General features: G+C 39.7%; 1 protein-coding gene across 1 annotated transcript in view; it reads right to left on the reverse strand.

The window, feature by feature from the left end:
• Window positions 1–7190: 7190 nt before the first annotated feature.
• The window catches only part of LOC134612048 (dehydrogenase/reductase SDR family member 4-like), a 29518-nt gene continuing 15093 nt past the window's right edge, over window positions 7191–21615 (reverse strand). The window contains exons 4-6 of the mRNA XM_063456428.1: window positions 18541–18718; window positions 8791–8892; window positions 7191–7265 (exon numbers count right to left, since the gene is read on the reverse strand). Coding sequence (XP_063312498.1) covers window positions 7191–7265; window positions 8791–8892; window positions 18541–18718 — 355 coding nt within the window. The remainder of the gene's footprint in view (window positions 7266–8790; window positions 8893–18540; window positions 18719–21615) is intronic.

Raw genomic sequence — 21615 nt, forward strand, 5'->3', positions numbered from 1 at the left:
TGACCAGTCTTAGTGGCTGACAAAATATTAGAAGATCATACATAAACTTCTTATCCACACCTCAAATATTAGGAAAAGGTAATAAAAAGGGATCAATATCATGGAGTGAAAAAAAACAATCCTAATCCCTTGATACATGTTACAAACTAAAATCATCAGAGGACCAATGGTGTCCTACTCTTTCCTCAGTGTAAACTTCAGGTGCACACAACAATAAAGGTGACAAGCCCTGCTTTCAAAAACAGAATCCACATTTTTATGTGTACAGTATATTCAAAAACAGTATATTCAAAAACATCTGTCACCACTGGGTATGTACGTAATTACCACAAAACACTCGACATTTAAATGTAAGCCTAAAGGAGATGTGGTCAGTTTATGAAAATGTACATGAAACACTGACACACCTGTCACTTATGCTTATATTAACTGCTTGCAGTCTTGCTTACATGCAGTTGGGTCACTACTCCCATCAAGCCATAATGGACATAAAGTTGCTGAATGATGGCTGATGTTAACAACATGGTCACATTGTAGTTATTCTCACTTCACCTTAGCATGACCTGCACCACTTTAATTTTATAACATGACAGGAGGCTTCGTATTTGCTTAAGTCTCTCTTTACTAGAACTCCACAGCAGCACAGAAAAACAACCAATCAGAAAAAAGTTAGGTACTATAAAACTCCCCTCCCCATGCATCATTTCCTCTTTCTTTGCTGCTCTGCAGACAGTACAGGTCAGAGTACCACTGCCTCCTGCTTCTAGTGGGTGGCTTTGGGATTTATTTTGACTTATTTATGATTTATATTTATATTATTCAGTTATCATATTGTGTATTTATTTTTATATATTTTATAGGTATATACTGTATTTAGTTATATATTATATTATTTTCCTTTTATATATTTTATGTTTATTTCTGTATTTAGTTATTTATTATATATTTTTTATAATTATTTTCCTTTTATATATTTAAGGTTTTTAGATTTAGTCATATGTTTCTTGTTTATATATGTATATATACTGTATTTTTATATTTATTATTTATATATTTTACAGTTTGTTTTTTAGTGGCTTTGGGCTTCTGCCCGTTTTTTTCCTCATTGCTCCCCCTGTTTTTGGGGATGTTTCCTTTAGGGGGGTTTCCTGGGGATCCTTTTGGTTTTGCCCCTCTTCCCTTCCCCCCCCCCCACTCCCTAGCGCCCTCCTATCAGCCCCCGCGGGCTACGGGCGCTCTGCCCGGGGAGGCAGGAGACTAGCCGTTTGGCTGCCTTTTCTGTCTCCCCGAGCTCCAGTGTGAGCATGCCGGCGCCCGGGGTTACTCGCGGTCAGATGCGAGTACCCGGCGGCCGGGTCAGCTCACACACGTGGCCGCCTCGCCGCGGCCGGCTTCTTTGGAGCCACGTGCAGCCGACCGGCGAGAGGGGGGTGCACCTACTCACATCCCCCCCTCCAGCCGGACCGCAGTGTTCTCCTCTCTGGCATTCTGGCTCTGTAACATTATGCATACAGAGCCAGTCTGCCAGTGAGCTCAAGGATAAGCAGAATTAGTTTTTCTGCTAACCAGTTGGTTTTTGTTTCTATTACAAATAGGGGATACCTGCTTATTGCCGAGTAACAAGTGTTATTTGGTGAATAGGCTTATAGTCAGTAGATAAGTGCCTATCCATCTCTGGAGTCAGAGAGGAGACTCCTCTAGCATGCTATGCTCTGTACATGGCATATCTACAAAGCTAAGCAGACCTGGCTATGGCTCAAACTGGTATGGGAGACCAGTCTATGCTGACACTGATTCAATTCCATCAGATTCTGTGACTTGTAGAATTGGACTATTATTTTTGCCCTATTCCTGATGTTATACCATGGGTAATATAACCTTCTGGCAGCATGCTGATGATGCATACTATGGATGTAGAAATCTGACTGGTCTGCATGCCCATGCGCATACCCTATTCCCAGTTACGTATTGCTCACTACGTCACGTTTCTATGGACGCAGTTTTCACTGGAACATTTTCAGTTTATACCTATTACAATTGTGATACCGCTATTGCCTGCTGGGCATTTAGGGACTACTAGTCCCAGTTATATGTTATTAACACAGTATTATGCTGTCTAAAGGGTTGGAGTCTGGGGGCCCTATGTCACAGGATGCTCTGAGGATCTACGATTTGTTGGGAACTCTACCCAACTCAGAGGTCCCCATTACTCATTCAATACCCATTGTAAAGCGCTGCGGAATTGGATTGCGCTATATAAATAACATATTAATAATAATGTCATAATAATAATACACAACCCAGGATTGGCCTGCTATGTCTGTGCCCCATTGATTGGCCTGCTATGTCTGTGCCCATTAGAACGGCCTGCTATGTCTGTGCCCATTAGAACGGCCTGCTGTGTCTGTGCCCATAAGAACGGCCTGCTATGTCTGTGCCCATAAGAACGGCCTGCTATGTCTGTGCCCATAAGAACGGCCTGCTATGTCTGTGCCCATAAGAATGGCCTGCTGTGTCTGTGCCCATAAGAACGGCCTGCTGTGTCTGTGCCCATAAGAACGGCCTGCTATGTCTGTGCCCATAAGAACGGCCTGCTATGTCTGTGCCCATAAGAACGGCCTGCTATGTCTGTGCCCATAAGAACGGCCTGCTATGTCTGTGCCCATAAGAACGGCCTGCTATGTCTGTGCCCATAAGAACGGCCTGCTATGTCTGTGCCCATAAGAAGGGCCTGCTATGTCTGTGCTCATAAGAACGGCCTGCTATGTCTGTGCCCACAAGAACGGCCTGCTATGTCTGTGCCCATTTAAAGGCCTGCTGTGTCTGTGCCCATTTAAACGGCTTGCTATGTCGGTGCCTATCTGCATGGCCTGCTATGTCGGTGCCTATCTGCATGGCCTGCTATGTCGGTGCCTATCTGCATGGCCTGGTATGTCGGTGCCTATCTGCATGGCCTGCTATGTCGGTGCCTATCCGTATGGCCTGCTATGTCGGTGCCTATCCGTATGGCCTGCTATGTCGGTGCCTACCCGTATGGCCTGCTATGTCGGTGCCTATCCGTATGGCCTGCTATGTCGGTGCCTATCTGTATGGCCTGCTATGTCGGTGCTTATCTGTATGGCCTGCTATGTCGGTGCCTATCTGTATGGCCTGCTATGTCCGTGCCAATTTGCTTGGCCAACTATCCCGTGTCCATTCGTTTGGCCTGCTGGGCCTGTGCCCTTCTGACGGGCCTACTCTATTGGTGCCGAACCCCTTTTAGGCCGCAGACCTGGGGGAATGTCACTGAGGAAATGCCAGTGCCCACCAGTGACAGGGATATTGGCAGGTGTCCAGACAAGCACCTTCGCCATACTACCCAAGAGGACACCTGTGTACGGCCATCTGAATATGGTGGGTAGGGTGAAGGCCCTAAACCTCATGCCTGAAGGACAGGGTTTCTTATCAGGACCCGGTCATACATCTCCAAGGAGGACTTCGCACAGGCAAGGATCGATGCTCAGACACCTACAGGAGAACGCAGTGTTTTCCTTGTCTTTTACATCTACCTCCGTATCTGCTTCCCGGTATCCTTAGAGGTATCGGTAGTTTTTTCCTGCGTTAGGTTAGCTCCTGGCTCTGTTCAGTGGGGCTTACCTGTCTTACCTTCCGGCCTGCTATTTGCCTTCTATCTGAGATAGAATTTACGTATTTTTCTCTTATCTACGTTATTTTTTCGTTTTTCGGGACTTCTTTTTCCTTTCGCTCGGGTCGTCGAGAGGCCTGACTTGACCTCTTCCGACCTCCCGGGCGCTTGTGGATTGCGGAGAACGTCTCCAGCTTTCCTCAGGCTACCAACGGTCATCCTGGACCCCGCGCGCGCGCACGGGATCCGGGCGGTCAGTTGGTAGTTTTCTTTCTCATTGTTGTTTTTCCCTAGATTGCCATCAGCCTTATGCTGATATTAGTATTTTGGTGTACCCTACAATTGGTCACCCTGAGTCTCTTGGGACTCTAGTTTGGACCACAGGAGGGTGCGGCCCTCCGTCATCTCGATCCAGGGATACTTTATTTTCAGGTACAGAGAGCGAACCACTCTCAGATACAGGACCGGACACTGATTTGTTATTAGAGGGCGCAGCCCTCCCTCAACCTCGGCCAGATATTGTGCTGGATACAGAGGACATGTTTGGAGGACACATTCTCATAGTGAGAACCGGTCACGGATGTAGACTGGACCGTTTGGTTATTAATGGGCGCGGCCCGCTCAGGCTATCAGCCGGACGCTATCACGTTAATCGATCACATATGTAGAGAGCGCGGCTCTCTCATACACTCGACACTCTACAGTGCCGACCATTTGCTCATTACACAAGACATCGATGACTACATAGAGGGGCGTCCCTCCTGCATTCAATTAGATCTGACGTAGGTGCTACTGATTTCGTTATGGAGGACGGCCTGGTCATGCAAGATATACATATTTAGACTGGATCCCTCTATTTTATCTCCGGTAATGGATCGACTAGATCCGGACCTCTGTACCACACGCGAGAAATACCCACAGAGGTATACAGGGGGAGACTCCCACTTATTTACACACACTCCTGGAGATGGTATGGCTAATGGATGAGCCTCAGGTAGTACGAGAGTACAGGGTTTGGTATATTCTGTACCACATAAGACTGAGAAGTGCTTTCAGTTTTGGATACCCAGACCATTACGAACAAACTGCGCAGACAGTTTCTCTCATATCAAGATGACAGATACGGACACCTTCATGGAGCAGACGGGCACTGCCTTGCTCGGGTAACAAGACTAGAGAAGGCCTACTACCCGGTCTGAAGGTAAACCGTATGCATGGTTCGCATGGCATGACCGGAAACCCCGGTTGTCTTGAGTTCCCCGGTCATTACGATCTTGGGATAAGATGGCAGTACTGCCCCATCTCCTCGGAGCACATACCTGGTGAACAGGGTTCGCAGATGGTGGGCCTTCCATCTATACTCTATATATTCCTCACGGGAGCCGTCTTGTTTTGGATTCGCACTAACCCACTTTTTCAACTACCGTCAAGGAGACCTACGAGTCTCTATGGAGGTACCTGGTGTGCCCCAACTCCTACACAGACACCAAAGTCGGGTCACGTCCTACCGCTGGAGTACGGCTCAGGATGGTAGCAGACTCAGACAGAGCTGCCGACATTCTCTAACAGGACGACACATGTTTCGGACGGCTGAAGCTGGACCCTTCTTCTTTTTTCACTATATCTGCTCTCTGGAGTCGCCTGTCATGAGCGAAGGGACTTTACGCCTTGCCTGCGCAGTGGAGAACGCGGGAATCCAAGCAAAGAAGAGAGGTACCCCTCTATAGGGAGACCTTGACTTCAATTTCAAACTCACATTCCTTGTCCTAGGGTCTACTCCATCCCTTTGAATATCTCTGGGATTCTCTATTCCCAGAATAGTCGACCACCGTTCATCCACACAAGTTCTGTTCGGAACCCTGAATGGACATCCTTTGGGAGTCTTTTCTCTACCGCAGCCGAGGATTACACAGTCCATTTGGAATATTGGAATCACTTAGGATACGGCTGGTTTGACCACACCCTTGCCTGCATACTAACTTATTCTCGGATGAAACATCTCACCGGGTAGGTCAGGAGGGAACGAAAGATCCTACTCGGTTCTATTGTGATATTGGTGGTGGACTTAGGCACATTCCTTGAGATTGGAGATCTACCTCCAAGGCCACATTGCCGGATGACCCTGGCACGATCGGAGGAGCCACCTTACAGATCAAGAGTTGAGACGTGGTGGCAGTTTTGCTTCTTGCGACCCTAAGTCCGCAAATGACCTTCGACTTTTTACAACTACAGGAAAATGGCTGATAGGTCAGATTGCCAGCCCTTGGACCGACTGCTAGGAAACAGGTCGCAACACCACTTACAATGGATCTATCGGCGTAGGGTGTTTTTTTCCGCGTTTGAGATACTTCGTCGGCTGGCATCTTCATTGATCCGTCTTCTGTCGTTTATCGCAGTTGTTAAGTCCAATTGGGATTGCTCTGATATCTCCTGGAATAGGTACCAGCGACACAAACAGCGTTGGATTGGTGAATTGAGCGTTGAAACAGCAAATACGAAGCCTCCTGTCATGTTATAAAATTGTAGATTATGCTAGCTTTAGTGTACCTATAATCTTAATTTTATTAATGACAGGAGGCGAGTATTTCCCACCCATTCTTATCCCTCCCTTGTTCAATGTTAATAGTTTAGATTATCAGGTACGTATGCAACTCTGCTTGTTGTCTCTGCTACCTGTCACTTGTTTCTTATGTCTGTTTTTCATATGTAGGGTTGGGATATCTCATATTAAGGTAAATTTGGTTGTTACACTGGGTGCCTACATGTTTGGTTCGGAGTACATTTCATTGGCTAACCAACCCTTTCGATTCTGTTTTTCTCTCGTTTCAGTTTACAGTCCATCAACACTATCTGGTTTGACAGCTCTTCTCGGATGGCGGACATTGTCATATTCATTGTATCTAGGACTTCGTTTCTTCCCCATTATTTTTTCTGTTTTTTGTTCTGTTTTATCGCAGCTTGAAAGAGGAAATGATGCATGGGGAGGGGAGTTTTATAGTACCTAACTTTTTTCTGATTGGTTGTTTTTCTGTGCTGCTGTGGAGTTCTAGTAAAGAGAGACTTAAGCAAATACTCGCCTCCTGTCATTAATAAAATTAAGATTATAGGTACACTAAAGCTAGCATAATCTACAATTATATTGCATTTTGTCACTTGTTTCACTTGCTAGAGCCTTCCATTTAACTCCATTCATTTTAATCTCATTTCTTCTTGTAGGAAGGGACAGTGACTAATTTATTTGAAAGTTGCTATAGTTCCCATTTACAATTTGGTAATAACAGTGCTAGCTTACATAGTTTACCCTTGTGACAGATCATCATCTTCTGATTTCTTATGTAGAGGAACATCAGCCAAGGTGGTGAATACATTTTGGTGATTTATAGGTATGTCACATTGTAATAAAAGTTGTCTTGAAAAGGTTCAGAAAAGAACTAAAGCATTGATTAACCAATGAGGTATACAATATATTTTTTATAAAGAAATGTATTTGTATAATTTTGTATTTTTATATAAAATCTATATATGAAACAGTGAAAACTTTCCAATGTTAAATATATTGAACTCCTCACCCTTCTTTTGGCATGTGAGGTACCAGTAGCTTTATCATAAGGAAGGTTGCAATCACATTAACGTGGAACACCTATTAATAACAAAAAGAGATAGGGTTATTTTTTTTCAATTCATTTGGAAAGTCTGACATATATAATATCAATATATAAAAACTTCTAAGGAATACATCAGGTAGTAGCAATTACAGACAGATGGATAAGAAACCTCCTTGCAGAGACTAACTCAACAATATGATGTAATATATTTCTCCAGTTAGGGTACCAGAGCATCACTCTCCAATATTCCAATATTGTTTAATGGGTTAGGCAGCGGCTGAGTAACAGGCAACAGAGGGTTGTAGTCAATGGAGTATATACGAAGCATGGACTTGTTACCAGTGGTGTACCTCAGAGATCTGTATTTGGACCCATTCTCTTTACCATTTTTATTGGTGATATTGCAGGTCTTGATGGTAAGGTATGTCTTTTTGCTGATGATACTAAGATATGTAACAGGGTTCGTGTTGCAGGAGGGATAAGCCAAATGGCAAAGGATTTAGGTAAACTAGAAAAATGGTCAGAGCTGTGGCAACTGACATTTAATGTGGAGAAGTGCAAAATAATGCATTTTGGATGTAAAAACCCAAAGAATATTTGATTGTGTCCTTACTTCAAAGAAGTACAGAACACTGGTGAAACCTCACTTGGAGTATTGTACGCAGTACTGGAGATCATATCTGCAGAAGTATATTGATACTTTGGAGAGAGTAGTTCAGAGAAGGGCTACTAAACTGGATCATGGATTACAGGATAAAACTTACAAGGAAATGTTAAAGGATCTTAACATGTATAGCTTGGAAGAATGAGGAGACATGGGGGATATGATAGAAACACTTAAATACATAAAGACATAAAGGGAATCAACACAGTAAAGGAGGAGACTAGATTTAAAAGAAGAAAAACTACCACAACAAGAGGACATATTCTTAAATTAGAGGGGTAAAGGTTTAAAAATAATATTAGGAAGTATTACTTTACTAAGAGGGCAGTGAGGGCATCACATTCTATGTTTCAATCTGTTACAAGGTAGCATATTAAAAAATAAATAAATATCCAGTTGTTGCAACTCACAAGCTATGTACCACTAACACATTCAGGCACCAGGAGAATCAGCCCTTTCAAAATCAGTAAACATTACTGATTTAAAAAAAAATCAGTGAAACATTAAAGCAGGAAATGGATGAACAGCCACGTTCCCAATAACAGCCTTTAGTGTAGTTAAAGGGACACTATGGACACGGAGACCACTTCAGCACATTGAAGTGGTTTTGTGATGGGATTCCAGCAGGTAACAACCTGTCCTGATGAAAGCTCCACGTTGGAGCTGAAACGTTGATATTTTATATGGAATAAATAAAAGCTAAATTGTATTACTTCAACCAAGTCCCAGGAGTGCGATTGTTTCTACACCCATATCTACCTTTGCCACAACCAGCACCGGGCACTACAAAAGTCTTCTTGGAGTGCAAGCTACTACGATATATATATATATATATATATATATATATATATATTTCTCATAGAACTTATTTGCTTATTAATTTTTTTTACACAAACCTTTTCCCACATCTCCTCCGTGGTTTCCATAAGTGGACCAACAAAAGGGTTGACGGCTGCATTGCAGATAAGGATGTCAACTTTTCCTTGATGTTCCAGAGCCTTTAACATAAACATTCATATGCATTTGCAAAATCATTATTTCAGGTTTTAATTATTGACAGGACTATTTATACATTGTTTTCCCCGTTGCATACAATTAAAGATCAACAGCCAAACTCATTGAGCATCTAAAGTTGTTTTATGAAATACATACATTCATATTGTTGCTATGGATGCTCCGATGTTCTAGCTCCTCTGCATTTCCTTACCGTTATTATATTCTTACTATTGTTGTTATTATTATTATTATTATTATTATTATTATAGATTGCTATAAATGAGAGATCTATTACTCTTTTTCCTATGACAGTTGACTTCAAAGTTAGTTCAAATGTAATCATTTTGTTTTTGAACAGAACACATCAGAATATAAAACTGTGTACACATTAGTCACTTCAACAAATACCCAGTATATAAACAAATTTACACAAATTAAGTATATAGCTAAGCTTTGTTAATTTATTTTCATGATTATAATAGGGAAGGGAACATTAATAAGTAGTTGTAGGAGAAAGCACGTGTGCAAAGACTTGGCCAAGGGCAATAAAAAAAAAAAGTCAAATTCATCAGAGTTTATTCTAATATTTCAACAATATAAACAGACAGACTTTGAAAAATATAATGCCATTGGAACTGCCAATACATGTTTCACAGAAATCTAGGCACACCTAGTTATTTCTTCAGAAAGGCAGTCTTCAATTTAGGAACAAAATACAGTGGAAATGTTTCAGTTCTTACATAAGCTTTTGTCAAGCAAATAAACAAAGTGAAAAGCCACAAAAATTTATACAAGTGAACAAATCGATAATAATTAGTTCGATTTTGTGCAAGTTCTGATCAATACAAAATCAAAAAATTGTAATTGTTGAAACACATTGAGGTTTATTCGCTAGGAACTGAATAGTAGTGAGTTGAAAGTTGAATTACAGAATTTAGGCAACCGATCGTTTGTAAAACATGTGCTGTTATCACAGTTTGACTTTTTTTAGACTCGATTTGTCAATTTGGGTTTTTGGTTTTCCGGAATTCAATGTTTAGTTTATTAACTTTATTCCCAGTGGTTACAGTATAAGTTATTCTGATTCATTAGAAAGAACTGCAATAGGATAAACAGATTAAGTTGTATACCTATAGTCCTTTAAACTGCAAAGGTGTATAGTGTCATCAGTATAATGGGTAATAACGTCTACAGTATCTATGTGCATTGCAATTATTAGTTTTTTTTCCAATATATGTATATTCATCAAAACAAACTACTATTCTACTTTTTGTGGTAAGATAGAATTACAATGTTATGCTTGCAGGGTTGCAAAACTCCATAGCATTGGGGTAAGCCTCAAAACAGATTAGTGCCATTACAGAAAAAAACAAAAACCCAAAAACTCTTGTAACTGCTCTCCACCCCCTCTTGCCCCCCCCCCCCAGTGAAGCCAATTTTCCATTCTGTAATTTAATTTATGTCTTGCACATATTGAGCCAACAAGATTGAATTGTTGCAGTATGAAGGAGACAGCATATGTTGGTTGTTTAAATACAGCTATACTAGTGACTTCTTCCTAGAAACCTAGAAACTGCGGAACTCCAGTGAAGGAGATGAAGTTATTTCCAGAATCATTAGCCTACGAGAAAAATAATTCAGGGATTCAGTTGTGTTTGAAGATGTTTTATGTGAGTGGTCAGTTTGCCGCTCAAAGAACCCATAGTGAAATGTTTTCCAGGCCTTTGTTGTAGCAAAAATATTACAAAAAATATTTTATGTCAGACCTCATTTAATTTTAGTTGTGCTTATGCATTAAACCGTTGATAATCTTGAGCTATAAAGGGGATAATCCCAGCTCCACTTCAAATGAATGAAATGGGTACCATACAAAATAAATACAATCTATAAAAATAAGAACAGACAAAAATCAAATGGTGTAGTATGTTAAAACACCACAAATGAATGTCCTAGTTAAAGTTGCACTTACAGAATAGAAGTACAATGCAGACATGTATAGGTCTTTAGGGTTCAGAGGAATTCAGATATTCTTCATTTTCAAACCTTAATTCAGAGGGAGAGACACAGGAAACATAGTACACCCAATAAAATGAATGACAACATTTTATTAAAATTGCACTCACAAGATATATGGTAAAATCCAGTGTATCAAACACTCAGGTATTCCAGTATCGATGTTGTTTATCCTGGGGACAAGTATATGAAGAAGCCAAAATTAAGCAAAATGGTAAAAATACACAAAAATAACAAAATAAACAAACAAAAGTCCAATAAAAGCCAGTAAAGGTGCTGTATTGGTCTCTCCACCCTCCGAGTTTCGTCGTGAACAGGACTTCATCAGGGCAAAAATCAAGCTGTGTAGTGAAGTCTCCTCTGTCTGCTTTTAAATGTGAGGGTAGAATCTCCCGCCGTCGGAACGCCAATCGCGATGAGTCTTCGGGATACAAATCACCTGTGTTCATCTTCCGGAATCCAAGCCTCTTTCCGGGTTGCGTTTCAAAGTAGCTATATCCAGTATCACGTGGAATGCACCTTGCCAAAGGGAGATGCAATGGATTTTTAACCTGAATACCATGCAGCCTAATGGTCTCAATGATGATTTTGAGTTATGTAATTTTTTAACTTAAATTATTTTTTATTAGTATGTTTCATACATTTTAAATATTTATTCTATGGCCATACCAGTCTGAAAATGCCTGATCTTGTCAGATCTCAGAAGCCATCCAGGCTCAAGCCTGGTTAGTACTTGTATGGGAGACCAACTAGGAACCTACTATATATTTATATATTTTTTCTATATATATTTTAATATTGACATCATCATTGAACATAAGCTGCTGATACAATAGAGATCTATTCAATAATAATCAGCATTTCTCCCAAAAGAGCACACTCCTATTCACCACCTGTCTTTATGCATGTACTGTCACTTTAAATGAAAAACACTAGATGTTTTTAATTACTAACACAGTACAGCTGTTCATGAAAAAGGACGCCAGCGGATTGGAGGGAGGGAAGTTTGAAGGACCACACAGGAGGAAGTACAAAGTATTTAAACAAGCAACAGCAGCAACTCTATTACCGATTGAAAAAGCTGTCTGGGTACAGTGAAACATGTTTTGGCTGGAGGATTGAAGATTCCACATTTTAAAATTTCTCACAATTTTGTTCATACTTTATTTGTAAGTTTTTACTACTTTATTTAATAAATTTTGTTTTATAATTGGAATCCATCTTCCATTGTTGCTGCTTAAAGAAGGGTAGTTGCCCCCTTAACCCCATAACCCCTTAAGGACACATGACATGTGTGACATGTCATGATTCCTTTTTATTCCAGAAGTTTGGTCCTTAAGGGGTTAAAGGCACAGACACCTACACACCAGGAGCCAGGTATAGAGCTCCACATTAGGTGAGAAGCCATTTTTTTCTGCACTATTTGACATTGTACATTGGGATTGACCGCACTAGGGGTTCTCCTCTTCCCCTTGTTTTCTCTCTCTCATGTATGCATAAGGATCTCCAGACGCCTAGAGGACCGATTGGGTACTGTGTCACCATAAGCACACGCAGGCCATTGAGATCTGAGCCTATCCTATAGGGCTCTGCTACATGTGAGTGAGACCATATAGAATATTCCCTCACTGCACTTATTGAAAACGTTATCTGCACTATTTCTTGCATTTACATTTGTTTCAGATATATCGCTATGAGTCACGTTTTCCATACATATGTGTGTTAACCCATATGGGTGAGTCAACAAATTTGTAAGCGCTCCACATGCACACCAGTGGTGGTTTTTATTATTAATTTCCAATACTGAGTGAGCACTTCATCTTTTTTTAGCTCCCAGTACCTTTTGGATTGAAAATCCAATAACCCTCCCTTTTCCAAACCCTTGCATAAAAAGTTTCAAACTTAAAATCAGGACAATTGTTGCAGTTAATCGGTACAGAGTGGGTGGTTAGTTTTTTCTTTATATTGTTACAATGTTCCATGAAACTAATTTCAATGGTCTACTAGTTCTTCCCACATACTGAATACCACATGTTAAAAGATAAACTACATTAGTAGTGTTGCAGCTAATACGTTCCTTAATTCTAAATAATTATCCTGTTTTATAGCTATTAAAATATTGGGTTTTCTTAGCTAAAGATCTATATCCTTTATCCTTTATTATGTTGCATTTGAGAGCGTATGGTAGCCCATGAATGAGAAACTTGCAAACTAAATTCTCTGTACTTTCTGTCTGGGCTGTAAGGCAGGTCCTTCATATTGTAATTAATACAATTACTTAATTAGGTAAAAATATTACCTAAGTATATATAGATAATTTATATATAGGTGCCTTAACCCAGGGCCCTATTTAGCCTTGTACTGCAGAGAGCCCCAGATGGATTTTTTCCCCCCAAGTAAGTGGGTTAGTCTAATAAGAGCAGACATTATATGTATGTATATGTATTGTATGATCATATAATGTAATTAAACCCACATTATTTTTGTCTAGATTAGGTGTGTGTGTATATATATATATATATATATATATATATATATATATATATATATACACACACACACACACACCTAATCTAGACCAAAATAATATATATATATATATATACACACACATATCTATATCTATATCTATATTATACACTGAACAAAATTATAAACGCAACACTTTTGTTTTTGCCCCCATTTTTCATGAGTTGAATGTATGCAAAAGGCCTAATTTCTCTCAAATATTGTTCACAAATCTGTCTAAATCTGTGTTCGTGAGCATTTCTCCTTTGCAGAGATAATCCATCCACTTCACATATCAAGATGCTGATTAGACAGCATGGTTATTGCACAGGTGTGCCTTAGGCTGGATATAAAAAAAGGCCACTCTAAAATGTGCAGTTATATCACACAGCACAATGCCACAGATATTGCAAGTTTTGAGGGAGTGTGCAATTGGCATGCTGTCTGCAGGAATGCCCATCAGAGCTGTTGCCCATGAATTGAATGTTCATTTCTCTACCATAAGCCATCTCCAAAGCCGTTTCAGAGAATTTGGCAGTACATCCAACCAGCCTTGCAACCGCAGACCGCGTGTAACCACATCGGGCTAGGACCTCCACATCCAGCCTCTTCACCTCCAAGATCGTCTGAGACCAGCCACCCGGAGGATGCGGCAACAATCTGTTTACATAACAAAAGAATTTCTTCACAAATTGTCAGAAACCATCTCAAGGAAGCTCATCTGGGTCTCGACTTGACTGCAGTTCGTTGTCGTAACCGACTTGAGTGGGCAAATGCCCACATTTGATGGCGTCTGGCACTTTGGAGAGGTATTCTCTTCACGGATGAATCACGTTTTTTACTGTACAGTGCAGATGGCAGACAGCATGTATGAGGTCATGTGGGTGTGCGGTTTGCTGATGTCAACATTGTGGATTGATTGGCCCAAGGTGGCGGTGGGGTATTGGTATGGACAGGCGTATGTTATTGACACTGAACATAGGTGTATTTTATTGATGGTATTTTGAATGCACAGAGATACCGTGATGAGATCCTGAGGCCTATTGTTGTGCCATTCATCCGCGACGATCACCTCATGTTACAGCATGATAATGCACGGCCCCATGTTGCAAGGATCTGTACACAATTCCTAGAGGCTGAAAACATCCCAGTTTTTGTTTGGTCAACATACTCACCAGGCTTGACACCCCTTAAGCATGTTTGGGATGCTCTGAATCAGCATATACCATAGTGTGTTCCAGGTCCTTCCAATATCCAGCAACTTCGCACAGCCATTGAAGCACACTATGTGAAGGAGATGTGTTGCACTGCATGAGGCAAATGGTGGTCACACCAGATACTGACTGGTTTTCAGACCCCACTGGACCAACACAATAAAGTAAAACTGCACATTTTAGAGTGGCCTTTTATTCTATTCATTTGAGTCATACAAATGCTAGGTTACTGCTGGTTATTTGGGCTTCTTTCCAGCCTAAATGTTTGTTCGCATATGGTTCAGTCCTTGGTCCCCTACTGTTCTCCATCTATACTGCTTCCCTTGGTAAACTCATTAGCTCCTTTTCCAATATCATTTCTATGTGGATGACATGCAAATCTACCTGTCCTCTCCTGATCTCTCCCCGTCCCTCTTGACTAGTGTCTCTGACTGCCTCTCTGCTATTTCTATCTGGATGGGTGCCCACTTCCTTAACCCCTTAAGGACACATGACATGTCATGATTCCCTTTTAGTCCAGAAGTTTGGTCCTTAAAGGGTTAAACTAAACTTGACCAAAACTGAAATTCTGGTCTTTCCTCCCTCAAGTGTTGCTACTCCTGTGTCGGTCTCCCTCCAAGCCAACGGTGCCATCATCAGCTCCACCATGCAGGCTTGCTGCCTAGGTGTTCTTTTGACTCAGTCCTCTCCTTCACACCTCATGTTCAGTCGATTGCCAAATCCTGCCGCTTCCATCTCAAAAACATTGCGTGCATTCGATCCTACATAACGCTAGATGCAACTAAGGTGCTGGTCCATTCCACTGTCCTTTCTCTCCTTGACTACTGTAATCCGCTTCTCAGTGGTCTTACGTGCTCTCAACTTGTAACGTTGGTCAATAATGAAAGCGTCAGCGAGGCTCATCTTCCTGTCCGCCTGCACCTTCCACGCCTCACCCTTCTGTCAGTCCCTACAATTAAAATTCTGGTTCTTGCTTTAAAATATCTACATAATGCTGCTCCCACATATCTATACACCCTAATACAAGTATGTCCCATCTAGGCACTTACGCTCTGCTGAAGACTTGCATCTATCTTCTGTCTGTACTCCCACCTCTGATGCTCGCCTTCAAGACTTCTCGAGCGTGCCACCATTCCTGTGGAACTCACTTCCCTCCTCCATTAGATGCTCACCCAGTTTCCACTCCTTCAAAAAATCATTAAAAATACACTTCTTCATAAAAGCGTATCAATTAAACTGTTAATAGCTCCTGACTGATTCCTCTCTTGCAACTGTCATTAGTCTAATTCTATCCTTACCTTTTGTGTAACTTTACCCCACTCCCTCTAGCATGTAAGCTCATTGATCAGGGCCCTCAACCCCTCGGTTCCTGTGTGTCCAACTCGTCTGGTTACAACTACATGTTTGTTCATCCACCCACTGTAAAGTGCTGCAGAATTTGTTGGCATTATATAAAAAATAAAATATGTTTAGGTAACATTCAGGAGCATGCACATGTGCGTATCTTGTTTGGCTACAGTACTCACAAACATGTTAAATGAAGTTGTTCGTACACTTAGATTTTGAAGATGTTTTAGTTATGTAACGTTCGGTTCATACACTAGTCTTGCTCCACATGTTTATATTAAGTTTCCTTTTCATGTAAGTTCTCAAATTAGTTTTGTTTGACTGGATTTATCAAGCTTATTGTTTGATCGTTTACATGTCACCTCTTTACACGTATCGTATGACACAACACTGTTTTTTAGGTTGCTTAGACTACAGAATTATTGCTCTTTCGTCCGTCTGTGGTCCAGGTCTCAACTTGTCTAGAGACTCATAGGCGAGGTTTCTCTTTCATGGGATAAGCTTATGATTATAAATAAAGGCCATTGGCTCGCTTGTCATCTCTCGTGGTTAAATTACTCTTTATACGGTCCTATAGACACTTTATATTCATGATTCTTTCTCAGTTCTCCTGTGATCCACTTCCAAGTAAGTGGGTCTATATGTAACAGGCTAGTACTGGGTATATTGATTAGTCTCTGGATTCTGAATTATCATGTGTTGTATTTCAGCATTTGAGCAGCAATTACTGCACTCCTGATACTCTATTGTTCATTTTGGTTTGTGGTTATATAGTTATCTGGGTCCACGGTCTGGCTCTCACAATCAAATAAAAACCTAATACGTTCACTTTTCTATGTTATTAGGTGCCAGGCCCCTGCTAGTTAAACGACTGCTTATACTTTAGTACCGGTTCATAGGCCAAGTCATAGACTAGTAGGTATCTCAATTGTTATTTTACTCTAGTAAAAGTACGCTTTTTGTTACTACGACTACTATTACTCTCATAGGTTCGCTACCTGTGACCTACTCCATATCTAGAGCAAAAAACGGGGTGCAAGAGAATACTGAGAACAGGCAGCAGCTGAAATAGCCTGCCCTTCGGTGGGTCCCCGCTCAGTTCTCAAGCTGGTTTTAGCTCATCTTGTGCCATTACAAAGAGAACATCTCTGAAACATATCAGACTATTCCCACCCATACGGGCAGTCCACGTCCGAAATGACAGCAAGTTTCCTCTGCACGAGAGACACAGAAACCCCAAACAATAGTTTCAGCCTTGTTAGGCATAGAGGATATCTCTATAGGCATCGTGAGCAAGGGGTCCACGTCTGGATTGCCCTTTAAACTTATGGAGAGCAAAATACATTGTTCATTGTTCCCCTGATCATCCTCTACTAGCTTTACACGGCAATACTCTAACGACAAGTAAATTCATGCTTTATGTCAGTATATTACTGGTAAGATTAGGTCTTAATCCAGCTAATTACTCAGGTCACTCCTTCTACATTTGTGCCACTACCAGTGCCTCCAGCTAAAATATACCGGTACCTATTAAAACCTTAGGACAGTGGAAGTCCTCTGTTTACTCCAGATACATACCTTAACCTGTTCTGGAAATGCTCCAAGCCTTCCGTAATATGAATATGTAATATATTACAATATGCTTATTTTGTATATTGAATAAATCCTGTATAGTATACTCATTTTTACCTTCTTTTATTACAGGCCTACTGCATCGTCGGTTCCGGCACACCACAACCAACTTTTCTTTATAAATTACTGTATGTCTAATATAGGGACCTAATGTACCTACTTATAATATGCTCTCATTACAGCTTTTAAGCCCCAAACACAAATGTAAGGCTGGGCCTGTAGTTGTGGAAGGGCTTGGTTCCATTCTTAAGGGACACCAGACCTCTCCCCATACTGTTTATGGTCTTTCAATTTGCCCCTCCCACCGCTCCCTTTTCTCATATCATTATCTAGGGTGGGCCTTCTTTTATTACATGCCTACCACATAGTCTGTTCTGGCACAGCACAACCTACTTTTTCATATTAGAGTATGTCTGGACCTCAAATATCTACTTCTAATATGCTCTCATTATGGCTTTTAGGCCCAAACACAAATAAATAAATATATATATATATATATATATATATATATATATCAAAATACAGTTAGAATGAAATTACACACGATGCTTCACTCGGGGGTGTGGTCACAACACCTTTAATATCCTTCCAAATGAGAGAGTTTAATCATATATTATTGATTTATTCACTTATGTTATTTAGTGGTGAATACCACTATGTGTGCCTGGATTTCTGTGAAACTTACCTGTGGAATTTAGTGAATTTGCCCTTCCTCACTGGAGCACCCGGTTGGAATTTCTACCTTGTTATAGTGTGCATTAACCACTTTATGTTAATAATGTATGTTTGTATGGCTGATATGCATTCATTTTTTGGGATTAAGCTTTGTCCAAACATGTTTTGATCTTGTTATGTTATCAGACTATTATGACATAATTTCATCCAAAGAAACACAGCATATATTATATTATATTAGTCTCCTTCATCTTTTGTCACCTTTGTCAGTAGTCTTTTTCTGTCTTCTCTATTACCCACATGGCAAACTATTCCAGTAACACTCAGGCCCTCCTCTTGAAGTTGCTTTACAGCTACGTCCACATTCTTCTGAAGGCGACTAGATAATAGCACGTGTGCCCCATCCTCTGCAAAGCGGCGTGCTATAGCTAGCCCAATTCTAAAAAAACAAACAAAAAAAAAAAAAATATATATATATATATATATATATATATATATATATATACTGTGATAATGAAACTAAGAAGTATATGGAACACCCCTTCAATTTTCCTTTAACTATTTCATACATGTCTGAAAACAAAAAAGAAAATATATTCACAGCTGCTTCAAAATGTAAAATAATTTTCCTAATTTTTGCAAACAATAAAAATTTAACATTTTGACGTATTCATAAATACAATATTTCAAAAGAACCAGAGAATATAATTGATCATAAATACATAAATATATGCAATTATAAGATAATCTATAAATAATAAAATATGAATTAATAGCATTTATTCAACATGTAGAGAAAAAGTATACAGAATAGATCCATAAATGTAGTAAGAATAAAAAAAGGCAAAAATAATAAAATTTTAAAAGTAAAATATTGTATTAAAATATGTGAAAAATAAAATGTTGTTAGCATGACAATTCTCTCAGCTTAATTTATATGTAGGCAAAATACATAAAGGAAGTGGAGCAGCGCTGAACAACTAAACAAAAAAATGGGAGGCAGTACTCCTGAAAAGTAGAAAATTCCCTTTTTACCCCTAAGAACAACTGATAAAAGCAGATCAGAAGACCAGCATGCACCATATATTACAATACAAATTAAGTACAGGGGAAGAAATAACCATCTAAAAAATTCAACATAAAGGTCTAAAAATGACAACTCACATATATTAGAGCTATAACCAGCTCTGGATAAATAGCTTGCAGTGGTATTCAATCCCCACTTGCAGGATATCCCTTTGTGTTGGTACATTGAAACATAGAAACATAGAATGGGATGGCAGATAAGAACTGTTTGACCAATTTTACAAATGCTTTCATTAGTCACTGGCCTTATCTTAAGTCTAGGATAGCCTTATGTTTCTCACACGCATGCTTAAACTACCTCACTGTGTTGAACTCTACCACTTCAGCTGCAAGGCTATTCCATGGGTCGACTACCCTCTCTGTAAAGTAATACTTCCTGATATTATTTTTAAACCTTTAACCCTCTAATTTAAGACTATGTCCTCCTGTTGTGGTAGTTTTTAAATATAGTCTCCTCCATTACTGTGTTGATTAACTTTATGTAACTAACGGTTTCTATCATTTCCCCCTTGTCTCGTCTTTACTCCAAGCAAAGTTTTTTTTTGTTTTTTTTAAGGTTTATGTTTCCATCTTTAATTAAATATGAAGATCTAAAAAGTTTATTTTAATACATTTCCCATAATGCTGTGCATTATTTACTAAATGACACAAAAGCTGCTCCCCCAAATCCTTTTTCTCTTTATATTAATACTATGCACCTATAGACAATATTTAAAGTTAGTCTTGGGAGTGTTTTTAAAGTGTTTTGTGTTGCTAACTAGAGTCATTTTGGCACCAAATTTTCATAATTCATTCAATTCATTTTCATTTTCTTCTGTATTTTGTGCCTGACCAGCACCGGGCATTGATATTCTAATCCAGGAGTGCAAGCATCACACATTCTGTAGATATAGATATAGATATATATCTATATCTCCATATCCATCCAATGTGCTTGTTATAGGTAAATTCAATCTACCTCCACTCGCTGTGAGCAACATAGTAACTGTAATTCACATTCCTAATGCCCACTTACATAGAAAGTGATGGCAAATAGGACCCATTCGGCCCATCTAGTCTACCCAATTCTGACATACTTTAGTTAGTCCTTGGCCCTATCTTAAGTCTAGGATAGCCTTATGCCTATCCCACGCATGCCTAAACTCCCTCACTGTGTTAACCTCTACCACTTCAGCTGGAAGGCTATTCCATGCATCCACTACCCTTTCTGTATAGTAATACTTCCTGAAATTATTTTTAAACTTTTGCCCCTCTAATTTAAGAATATGTCCTCTTGTTGTGGTAGTTTTTCATCTTTTAAATATAGTCTCCTCCTTTACTGTGTTGATTCCCTTTATGTCTTTATGTATTTAAATGTTTCTATCATATCCTCCATGTCTCATCTTTCTTCTAATAGAGATCTACTTCCACTTCAGAGCAGTATGTCTTTTTTACCTCTTGTCTCTTAATATTTTGTGTTTCAACTGCTTGGTATAAATTATTCCCCTTATATAATTGTAAAGCACTGTGGAGTATGGTAGCACTCTATAAATAATAATAATAATAATAATAATATTAATAATAATTAATAATAATAATAATTTGGTACTGCATAGCAAAAATAATGCAGACTTAGAATGTAGATTCTGCATGTTACAACAAAAAGAAAAACAATGTTAATGCCACAAGATGATGGCACTCATGTGACTCTCAGTGATACTACACACTACTTGTGAAATAATAGAATGTTCTAAAAGTGCCTTCATTACCCTCATCATTACTGTTTAAAAATTGAAAAGATGTTATGTAATTCCATGTTGCATCTTAATAGGCAGTTTTTTTACAATTAGCTTTTATATTATATACTATTATACTATTATGTACTCCAGTGGTTCCCAAACTTTTTAGGATCAAGGCACCCATAATATTTTAATACATTTCCAAGGCACCCCAAACCAAAACAAATTTCCAGGTTGAATATATGTACAGTGCTGGGGCATATACTGTGCCACTGTTCAGCAGAAATGTTTCCATGTTTGGGGAAGACCCAGAACCAAAGCTTAGGAGGGGCACTGGTAGATTATTTAAAGAAACAATCCAGGCACAATAACTACTACAACACTCTGTAGTGGTTATGGTACCAGGAGTGCCGTGGTGCCCTCCCAGGATAAGTATTCAAACTGTTTAAGAACTGCTGGGATAGGGGCTGTTGTTGAGATAGGTGAAGTAGTGTGTGTGTGTGTGTGGGGGTTAGTGTTTGTGTATTGAGGG

The sequence above is a fragment of the Pelobates fuscus genome, chromosome 5 (genome assembly GCF_036172605.1).
Source record: "Pelobates fuscus isolate aPelFus1 chromosome 5, aPelFus1.pri, whole genome shotgun sequence".
Lineage (NCBI taxonomy): Eukaryota > Metazoa > Chordata > Amphibia > Anura > Pelobatidae > Pelobates > Pelobates fuscus.